The sequence below is a fragment of the Polypterus senegalus genome, chromosome 14, assembly GCF_016835505.1.
Source record: "Polypterus senegalus isolate Bchr_013 chromosome 14, ASM1683550v1, whole genome shotgun sequence".
Classification (NCBI taxonomy): Eukaryota; Metazoa; Chordata; class Cladistia; order Polypteriformes; family Polypteridae; genus Polypterus; species Polypterus senegalus.
In genome coordinates, this window is record NC_053167.1 from 136,007,551 (window position 1) to 136,019,524 (window position 11,974).

Below are 11,974 nucleotides of genomic sequence, written 5' to 3' on the forward strand. Positions count from 1 at the left end.
TATTGCCAGTACACTGTACACATCCTGACTTCCAGCTGGATGCTGGGCACTATTCTTATGAATCTGATACTTTCTCAACTTAACAAGAAGCACATGAGCATGGAGTAGAAATGGGACTGGGCTGATTTTAAGCAGGAAACTCTAAGTGTGGTTGGAGAAAGTGAATACGACTGAAATTAAAAACATCTACCAAGATAATTAAAAACATCAGAAATGAAAATTCTGATAGGACCAATAAATTGTGTAGTCAGAATTTAAATTAACTACAAAGATCCAGGGTATGTAGAAGAGTATATTATAAACACTTTTGTACCTGATCTTTGGTTCACTGCTACAGTTTAATCCTCTGTTCAAATTACATTTCTTCTGCTGCGTCCCATCATCCTCAATTGCTACAGAAACCACAGTGGTAAATTCAACTGACTGGACATGATTAGGAAAGGCACACAGTTGTCTATAGGAGGCCCTATAGTCAAACAGGTGTGTCTGAGCAATAAACAAGCCATGTGGTCAGAGGAACTGCCTGCAGACCTTAGAAAGGGGATTGTGTGAAGGCACAGATCTGGAAAAGGCCACAAAACATTTTTGCAGCATTAAAGGTTCTGTAAAGCACATTGGCCTCCATAATTCTTAAATAGAACAAGTCTGGAACAAGCACAGCTCTTCTTAGGATGCCTGACCAAACTGACAAATTTGTGGTAAGAGAGGTGACCAAGAACCTGACTGTAAGTCATGCAGAGCTCCAAATAACCTGTGTGGAGATGGGAGAAACGTCCAAAAAGACAACCATCACTTTATGACAGAGTGGTTACACAAAAGCCTCTTGTCAGTGATGTAGCACTGCTACTTAAAATGTCCTACATCTCCCAGCGGTATGACAGTATAACACTATTGAACAGCTTTTGAGTGCACAGGGGCTACTAGGAAGAAGAATGAAAAAAGCAGGCCCTTTAAAAGGAACCTAAAAGATGCTGAAGGGGATCACGATCGTTTGTCTATTTGTTAATGCATCTCATCACACAACTGGATTATGACTTGACCACCTTGGATTACAGTTTCTGGCTGGATCAGTGTGCTGTCCTGTCCCTGGTTGACCATATGAGTTTATACTGGTTGGATACATCTTTATTTGGGAAGCACTCCCCATCACCTCAAATCCTCATGCTTCATAAGTAACCTGTTGGACAAAACTTTATATTGCTTTCAAAAACCTGTTTACAGGGTTTATATTCACACATTCATCATCTTCTCTATCTGCTGTACTGGACTGTTCTGGACCTTGTTGTTAGTGTTTTTTGTTTGTGCTGTAATTTACTTTTGCCGTCAGAGCTAAGGAGGGCCTTTGCGTACGCGGTTTTTGTTTATATTGTGTGTTCTTTATTCATTATTTGATAAACTAGGGGGCTTTGTCCCCTGCTAGCTTCGCTCATTAACCACCCTGGCCTGCGCTACACGCCAGACACTTTGCGTCTCTGCCACTCGTGTATGTGGATTTCACTTTCACCAAACAACAAATCTTAATTCTTGAGGATACGCCTCTTCATTGGGAAGACACACTACTTTTCCCTGATGGCAACACGAATTAGACAATATCTACATACTTCTGTCATATAACCTTTATCTATATATTCGATCGCTTTTCGCTGTTGTTATTTCACCGAGTAACTATTTCCATTTGTTAGCGTTAATGCAATCTTTACTATCTGTTTTTAGACACTTTCGAATTTTAGTTCCTTCATAATTTCTAACCAGCTCTGTGTGTGTATCGTGCCAATGTTTTTGAACCTCATTACAACGTTCTACTTGGTCTTCAACTCTGCCTTTTATTTCTGACCCCGCTTGGAGCCGAGAGCGCAGGAACTGTGTCTGACAATAGCATTCACACGAATGAGGAGTGGACGGTGGGCGTGGTTGTAAATGTTTGAGAGAAGGGCGGGACTTGGCAAAACGTCTCATCTCGTGGGAGCTGTAATTCTCAGAGAAAGTCTCACCCTAAGATTTCCTTTTATAATAGAGAGATATACTGTATTTAGTATTATTTATCAGTGTCTCTGATTAGGAGTTTGTGCATGCCAGGTCACGGCTGGATGTGTTCCTGGAGTCGCCAAAATAAAATAACCATCTTCAGACAGTGTGAATCTTGGCGTCTCTATGACCGCTACAGTAAGACATATGAAAAGCCCACTTGTAGTTATCCAAAGGATGGCAACATTTTTACAGCACAGTGTTCCCGTCACTGCACTGGGGGACATTGGGATCCACAATCAAACCACGGGGTAAGCACCTTTTGCTGGCCTCACCAACATCTCTTCCAGCAGCAACCCAAGCTTTTCCTAAATGGTCTCCCAATCCAAGTACTGGCCGGGCCTGAACACACTTAACTTCAGGTAGATGACCTCTTCTGAAGTGCATATGGTATGAAAGTTAATTGATATTATCCAATGAGTGGTGATGAATAGGGTATATAAAAAAAAAAAAAATCAATTAGAGTCAGGTGGCAGAACGAAGAGGCTGTAAAGTAGGGGTGTCCAACTCTGTGCCTGGTGGGCTGCAGGTGTTTGTTCTAGCCAATTCCTAAATTAGTAACCAGTTACTGCTGTTAATTTAATGGACTTGTTTTCCCTTAAAGGGTAAGTTCAGTATTGTTCAAGTCAAAATTGTTTCTTCACAATCATGATAAATATTAATTTGCCTCATAAATTGTGTTTTAAAGTTTTTTTTTTAATCTAAATTTAACAGAGTACTTTCTTTGTTCTTGCAGCTTACATTAAAGCTTAAGGAAACACAAGTCAATAGGTGAATGACAAAGCCTTAACACTTACCAAATATGCACAATATATATATAAATGTCATATGTGTCCTTTAAGCCAGAGGTTTATACAGTTTTCTCTCCCTTTAAGAGCATTTTTGTGTATTTTGGTCATTTAAGGAATTTTGAGAACTTTAAAATTGGAAGCCCCCTTTTTGAGCAGGCACAAGGCTCGCCAAGGAGTTTATAGTCGAGCTGCCTGGGGTGAGGTTTGCTGTGGCTTTCCAGATTCGGGGTATCATTTAAAAAAAAAAAAAACTGCATGGATTTGAGCATTTTAAAAAAAACCTGACATAAGCACATTTGTATGTAATTTACTCTTAAACAATCACAATTCATGTTGTAAATGTGGCTGTGTGAACACTTCTCGAACCTCCTCAATTGCCATGCTGAAATAACTATATATGGACTACGGTAATCAACGTCATAAATATGTAATAATAATGCTACAGACCTTCATTGGCTGGTATTTCCCTGCACTCTCTTTATGACTGCCATTTTCAGCCTCTGTTACTTGAATATTTTAAGCATTAGGGGGTATTTTATGTGAATACATGTGTTTGTTGGTCATGACACATTTGAAGAATTACCTTGACATTATAGTCCTTAATTATATTTTATTCTATCTGTCTTGTGATATAAACTGAAACATGGCATGCATGGGTAACATAAGAAAATTTCAAATTTATAAAACAAAATGTTTGCATAATGTTCCATGATGTGTGGTTAAATGCTGAGAGTAGGAGATTACAGGTTTTTTTTAAAAAGCACAGTTTCCCCCCCTATAAAGTAACAAATAATTTGAAAATATGCCTAATATCAAATCATTCAGCCTCAACACCACTCCAGCTAAGAGACTTGCAAAGCTTTAGCCTTTTCATCCCCTTCAGAGGGAAACATTCTTCTTCTGTTGACTACAATTTTCCTGCATATCTGCATTTGAAAGAGATCATCACGCTGCTCACGCAACATTCTGATGTCAGTACATTTTCTGAAATCAGGTCACTAGGAATAAGCAGCTCAGATCCTTTAACCTGCATCTGTTGTGTTCACCGGTCCCTAGGTTTACTACAGAGTAATAAAAATGGGAACACTAGCTTCACCTTTTAATAGTAAAATTTAATTACACTGAGCCATCCTGTCCACGAGGCAGCATAAACCATTCCCTTCAAGAGCGCTGCGTACCCAATTAAACTTACAAAGATGAACGTACACACCATTACAGGCAAAGAAAGAGAGAGAGAGAGAGATCACAGACGGGCATCCTTTGGTGCCCTCTAGTGCACAATGAACAAACCTTTAAAAACATTCAGTTATCTTGAAAACTTGATAAACAACAAAATAGATCAATTGATCAATCAATATGAAAGGACCTACACGAGAGAGACAGATATAAAACGCACTGCAACAGAGAGAAAGGCACTGTACGATAGACAGATAGATATGAAAGGCACTATATGATAGATAGATCGATAGATAGATACAGTTGTGCTTGAATGTTTGTGAACCCTTTAGAATTTTGTATATTTCTGCATAAATATGACTTAAAACATCATCAGATTTTCACTCAAGTCCTAAAACTAGATAAAGAGAAACCAGTTAAACAAATGAGACAAAAATATTATACTTGGTCATTGATTTATTGAGGAAAATGATCGCATATTCCATATTTGTGAGTGGCAAAAGTATCTGAACCTCTAGGATGATCAGTTAGTTTGAAGGTGAAATTCGAGTCTGGTGTTTTCAATCAGTGGGATGCCAATCAGGTGTGAGTGGGCACCCTGTGTTATTTAAAGAACAGGATCTATCAAAGTCTGCTCTTCACAACACGTTTGTGGAAGTGTATCATGGCACGAACAAAGGAGATTTCTGAGGACCTCACAAAAAGAGTTGTTGATGCTCATCAGGCTGGAAAAGGTTACCAAACCATCTCTAAAGAGTTTGGACTCCACCAATCCACAGTCAGACAGATTGTGTACAAATGGAGGAAATTCAAGACCATTGTTACCCTCCCCAGGAGTGGTCGACCAACAAAGATCACTCCAAGAGCAAGGCGTGTAATAGTCGGCGAGGTCACAAAGGACCCCAACTGAAGGCCTCTCTCACATTGGCTAATGTTCATGTTCATGAGTCCACCATCAGGAGAACACTGAACAACAATGGTGTGCATGGCAGGGTTGCAAGGAGAAAGCCACTGCTCTCCAAAAAAAAACATTGCTGCTCGTCTGCAGTTTGCTAAAGATCACGTGGACAAACCAGAAGGCTATTGAAACAATGTTTTGTGGACGAATGAGACCAAAATAGAACTTTTTGGTTTAAATGAAAAGCGTTATGTTTGGAGAAAGGAAAACACTGCATTCCAGCATAAGAACCTTATCCCATCTGTGAAACATGGTGGTGGTAGTATCATGGTTTGGGCCTGTTTTGCTGCCTCTGGGCCAGGACGGCTTGTCTTCATTGATGGAACAATGAATTCTGAATGATAGAGAATTCTAAAGGAAAATGTCAGGACATCTGTCCATGAACTGAATCTCAAGAGAAGGTGGGTCATGCAGCAAGACAACGACCCTAAGCACACAAGTCGTTCTACCAAAGAATGGTTAAAAAAGAATAAAGTGAATGTTTTGGAATGGCCAAGTCAAAGTCCTGACCTTAATCCAATCAAAATGTTGTGGAAGGACCTGAAGGAGCAGTTAATGTGAGAAAACCCACCAACATCCCAGAGTTGAAGCTGTTCTGTGTGGAGGAATGGGATAAAATTCCTCCAAGCCAGTGTGCAGGAATGATCAAAAGTTACCGGAAACGTTTAGTTACAGTTATTGCTGCAAAGGGCGTCAAACCAGATACTGAAAGCAAAGGTTCACATACTTTTGCCAGAATATGTAATATTCGATCGTTTTCCTTAATAAATAAATGACCAAGTATAATATTTGTGTCTCATTTGTTTAACTGGTTTCTCTTTATCTACTTTTAGGACTTGAGTGAAAATCTGATGATGTTTTAAGTCATATTTATGTAGAAATATAGAAAATGCTAAAGGGTTCACAAACTTTCAAGCACAACTGTAGATAGATAGATATGAAAGGCACTATATGATAGACAGACACTTAAGGGCCCTAAAAAGAAAAGCCATATCACCCCAGGCTTAATTCTTTCTGCTTCTTCATCCACAGCCCAGGGGCTTCTAGACCGGAGGAGCAGTGATGTCACTTCTGCTTCCATCTCATCCAAACCCCGCCTCTTACTGTCTGCCACTCTAAAAGGAGCGAAGCCACCAGCCGTCCCTGTTTAGGTTGGACCTAGAGACTGTCCTGTGCACTAGCACCTTTCCTCTTTATTTTCTACTGCTGTGGCGGTGTTTTCTGCACCTACATGTGCTATTTAATGAAGGTCGATGAACATAAAGGCAGACAATAGATATATAAATATGTAAGGTGCTCGCATGATTGATAGCTCAGTACCTAGTTAAACTCCGAGAAATGAAGGTGCACGTCATTGCAGGCAAGGAAAACACATCAGAAACCGAGATCCTTTGGCTCCCTCTAATGCACAAAGAGCACAAACCTTTGAGAACATTCTGCTATTTGATGATACAAAACATGATAAGCAACAACAAGATAGATATGAAAGGCACGGTATGACAGATGGATAAATATGAAAGGCAATACATGTATATGATAGAGAAACATATCAGTCGCCAGATTGATACACAGATCAATAGATCAAACAGGTTGCATTTTAGTTGGATATCTAAGTAAGAATTTCCACAGTAGCAGCTGTAAATACTGCTTCTAGTACTATTAGCAAAAAGTGCTATATAATCAATATTATACATATAATTCACCATTTTTGCCTGCTTTGTCCTAAACTTCTCCAATGTGTTGACCTGGAGGATGCCAATATGGACAGGGGATGGACTGCCGCTGCTGCACTTGCCAGTTGCTGGATTACGCAGGTCATGAGATGTCTAAACTGCTGATGGTTTCTTTAAGCTCCAGAGAGATGTCACCACAACCCACCTTTGATAACAGACCTAGAGGTGCAAGCTGAAGAAGGGATAGCCCTCCATTCCACAGCACAGACAAAGGGCCTTCCTATTTGAAGCCTTAATGACTCCGATAGCCAAAGCCTGCCACCTGCTGGTCCTCAGCGGAACTGCACTTCTGCTTGTAATTCACGGCAGGGTATCCTCAGAACTTGAGTGCTCATTATCTGCACAGGTGAAGAAGGTAGGCTTAAAGACGTGTTTTATGATTATATTCTTTTAATTTTGATCCTCTCATCCTACCACTAGCAGTTCTCTGGGATTCTCTCAGCCATCAAAGAACAGATGCTTTCATTTAATTCGACTTATTCAGTGTTGCATGCTAGCTGTGGCTTGTTAATTGTGGATGTTAAGTGTAAATACGTTCTTACTGCCTTAAACAGCATCACTTGCAACTGTAGGTAACAGAATATCCCACCTGCTGTGTCCTTGTGAAGAGCTGGATTGCTTCTTTGGTTGCAGAATAATATTTTTGCAGTTCATGGCTTACCTGTGGCATTACAATTCCATATGGAGGCAAATGTCAGCAATTAGAAAACTGGTTTCAGAGAATTTGGTCTTCTAGAAGAGGGTGGCATAACTTTACTGAGGAGAGCTACGCAAAAAATATAAGTTGTAAACCAAGTTAGAAGTGTCAGAGCTCATGTTGGGAGGAGGAAAGAAAAGAGCAGAACTAGACCCCTGGATTCAAATGAGAGCAGTAGTCAAAGAGCACCTTCTTCTTCATTCGGCTGCTCCCATTAGGGCTCGCCACAGTGGATCATCTTCTTCCATATCTTCCTGTCCTCTCCATCTTGCTCCGTTAAACCCATCACCTGCATGTCCTCTCTCAGCACATCCATAAACCTTCTCTTAGGCCTTCATCTTTTCCTCTTGCCTGGCAGCTCTATTCTTAGCACTCTTCTCTCATTATACCCCTCATCTCTCCTCTGCACATGTCCAAGCCAACACAATCTCGTCTCTCTGACTTTGTTTCCCAACCGTCCAACCTGAGCTGGCCCTCTAATGTCCTCATTTCTAATCCTGTCCATCCTTGTCACACCCAATTCAAATCTCAGCACCTTTAACTCTGCCACCTCCAGCTCTGTCTCCTGTGCCACCATCTCCAGCCCATATAACACAGCTGGTCTCACTACCGTCCTGTAGACCTTCCCTTTCACTGTTGCTGATACCCATCTGTCACAAATCACTCCTGACACTCTTCTCCATCCATTCCACCCTGCTTCTTTTTCACTTCTCTTCCACAATCCCCATTACTCTGAACTGCTGATCCCAAGTATTTAAACTCAATAAATCACAAATGCTCCTGGTGGCACAGCAGTGCTGGCTGAATGTTTGTGTTTGTCATACCAGCTATCAGTGAATGAATCTTTTTATTTAATAAAGACTGTGTTATCCCTCATTAATAACCGTATTTGAAGATTTCCCATTCTAGGGGCCGTTTCTGAAGATATTTTGGGGCTTTATGTGCTTCTCAACCATAACACTTCCCTTAAAAGAATACTCCAAAATATACATATTTTTATATGTTACTCTTCCCCATGTGGTTTGATAAGATTTAATAGGTTTGCCTGATAGCAATATTTCTGATAGCATAAACAGAAAGACAGGACTCTTGACAAAGGAAAAAGGTGAATTCAAATTCATATTCAATTGAAAAGCACGATCCCATGAGAAAGGGCTTCCTGTTTGACAACAACTTTCACTTTTGGCGTTATTTATTTTGCAATATTTTAGCAACAATTTGTGCGTTTTGCAGGTTGTGAGCAAACACCTGGATGACATGAGATATGGATTATGCAAGCGAGTTATATGAGATTTTTTTTTCATGTTTTTGATACTATTTTGCTGTTGTCCAGAGTGAGTCACCTCAGGCACCCATTTAACAAAAAAGTTGTTATGAACAATGAGATTAAAATTTTTCCTTGGCCATCACTACCAGTCACATTTTTTTGGAAAGACCATTCCTTTAATGCAGAAATACCACCAAAGTGGAGTTTTATTAGCATATTTAACTGAACAATTTTGATAGGTATACTCCAGAGCAGACACATCTGTCTTTCATTCTTTTCCAACGTTCAAGGAACAATTTAAAACAATACAAAGAGTGGGCAGCAGATTAAACTGCAGGTGAAAATAAACAGGGCCAACTGGTCATTAGCAGGAATTTACGGAGGTCTAGATTTTCTGTAACCAATTTTTCATTGAACTTGAAATGAAGACAGGCAGGCCAGGTCTTGTTATGATTCTATGCTTATAAATAAAGATCATAAAAATCCTAAGCATTAACTTGCCATAATTAGTTAAATTATCAAGCACAGACAAACAAATCTAGTTTGTTCTGATGACATTTGAGATATATAAATTTTTTTTTCTGCCAAAGATCAGAGAGCAAGTAAAGCCTTAAGCTACTACTCAGCCCAGCTCTGTTCCTCCTCAATTTCTCAATGGACAAGTAATTTTGAAACTGTCGTTCATGTCATTTGACTCAAACATCTGGAAGACACTGCAGTGTCTGGTACTACTTTGGAGAAGTTTTCTTATTTTACTATAAGGAAAGAATGTATCACCTTGAAAGAATATAAAACTCACTGCCAATCAGTGATGCCCAACCAATTTAATACAGCAAATGTATAAGAAGCTGTCCGCTAAAGTCAGTTTCATCAGTCATGGTGTGCCAGTCAGACACCTGAAAAGGTGGTTATAGCGCATACACAACTAGCCACTTGCATATACATATCACATACCTAATACATTAAAGAAGTTAAAAAAAAAAAAGACATGGCTTTTAAAACAGCAATTCACCATTATATGCAGTATAATAAGTCCTAACATTAATGAAACAGACATATTGCTATGCTTACCTGTGGCCCCTAAAGGGTGGCCTTTAGAGATGAGACCTCCACTTGGGTTTATCACCCATTTTCCACCATAGGTGTTATCACCCCTGTCAATCAGCTCTCCAGCTTTACCTGGCAATCAGAAAAACAGACACCTTAAGAATAATAGACACACTCACTGACTAACACATCTACAAGTGCCTTTAAACAGCATTCCTCCCCTTTAGGGTTTGTCCTGTAGTCGCATTATCAGTTTGTATTGAAAATTGATTATCAATTGTATTTTATATAATGGCCTTAACAATATACTCGAAATCGTTAAAGTGGAATGAAAATAAAAATACCTTGTAGTGTGTATATATATTGTCACATAAACAAGTCACAGACATCATAAAGGTTTGGGGCAGCCACCCATGTCATGTATTATTTTCCTGGCTGCAAAAGTTGATTGAATAGTGAGAGTTGTTCATAGAACAGAGTCCAAAACAGAACTAACTGGCATGGAGACAAAATGGCGTTTTAACATAGAGCAAGGGAAATTACATCATTGACGCCGCAACTGGAAGTGACGCCGTCGTTGGCCCTGGGAACCAGAAGTGACGTCATTAGTGGTGCCAGAACCAAGCAGGATTTTCCGAGAATTGTCTGCAAGAGACTGAGAGAGACAGGCAGCACAGTCCGCCGTCCCCTGGTCTGGCATAGAATTACTATTATTTAGGCCCTTTAGCCAAACGTGTGTGATAATATATATTATTGTGTATATATATATATATATATATATAACATAAACACACACACACATATATATACACACATATATACATACATACATACACACACATATACATGCATACACACACAATATTGTCACACATATGCACATGGGAAGCAGCTAAAGGGCTTGAATGAGGGTAATTCCGAGCCAGACCAGGATAGGGCAGAGAACACTGAATCTTTTTCTCACTTTTCTGCAGACCAAGTCAAGTCAAGTTGGGGAGCATGCAATGGTACAGTGCGTTGCTACACCCACTACACAACAAAACAACTCGGGATCCCGGTTGGCAACCCCCCAGGAACACATGCAGTCCAGTCCCACCATATATCTGCTGCAGCCAGGTGTTACGTGGGCAGCCCTTTGTCTGGTCCAGCCACTCTGGTCCCCAGCAATGAGGATCTTACGAGCTGGATCACCCTCGGAGTAATGCGCCACATGGCTGTAGTGCCATAACTGACTCTCCCTCACAATGCAGGTAATGTGCCTCATTCGGGAGTCCAACTGCTCATTTGACACAAAGTCAAACCAACGATAACCAAAGATTTTTTAGAGAGACACAATAATGAAGGAGTCCAGTCTTCATCTCAAGTCACTGGACAGCGTCCATGTCTCACAACCATGTAGCAAGACAGGAAGCACCAGGACTCTAAAGGCTTGGACCTTCGTCCTTTTGCATAGATATTGGGAGTGCCACATACCCCTTTCCAGCAACCTCATCACCCCCCATGCTCTTTCAATCCGTCTAATGACTTCATAGGAAGAGTCACCAGAGACATGAATGTCACTGCCAAGGTAAGTAAACCTTCTCAACAAGGTCGACACTCTCTCCGCAGACAGACACACTGCTAATAGCTGTGCCCGAGGTCATTAAAGGCCTGGATGTTGTTTATCAGGAAACTCGCAAGCCCAGCTCCTCACTCGGTCTTTCGAGCACCCTGATCAGAGCCTCCATTGACTCCACGAAGATCACAGCATCGTCAGCAAAGTCAAGATCTGTGAATCTTTATTCACCAACAGATGCCCCACAGCCGCTGAACCCCACGACCTTGCCCAACACCCAGTCCAACAACAACAACATTTATTTATATAGCACATTTTCATACAAACAGTAGCTCAAAGTGCTTTACATAATAAAGAATAGAAAGATAAAAGACACAATAAGAAAACAAAATAAATCAACATTAATTAACATCGAATAAGAGTAAGGTTCAATGGCCAGGGGGGGACAGAAAAAACAAAAAAACTCCAGACGGCTGGAGAAAAAATAAAATCCAGTCCATACAAGCATTGAACAGAGTAGGAGCAGAACACACCCCTGACGGACACCAAAATCAACTGGGATAAACACAGAGGTTCTGTCTCCACTCTGCATAGCACTAACAGTACCAGTGTACAGGCCGGCCATGACATCCAGCAAACCTTCAGGGGATCCCGCAAACCCTCAGGACGTCCCACGGAGCAGCTCCATAAACTGAGTCAAACGCTTTACGAAAATGGACAAAGGC

At 40.5% G+C, this 11,974-nt stretch overlaps 1 protein-coding gene across 1 annotated transcript in view; it reads right to left on the reverse strand.

Moving 5' to 3' along the window:
* scp2a (sterol carrier protein 2a) overlaps positions 1 to 11,974 on the reverse strand; it is a 116,953-nt gene that overhangs the window by 58,282 nt on the left and 46,697 nt on the right. The window contains exon 11 of the mRNA XM_039735935.1: positions 9,719 to 9,826. Within this exon, the coding sequence (XP_039591869.1) occupies positions 9,719 to 9,826 (108 nt within the window). The remainder of the gene's footprint in view (positions 1 to 9,718; positions 9,827 to 11,974) is intronic.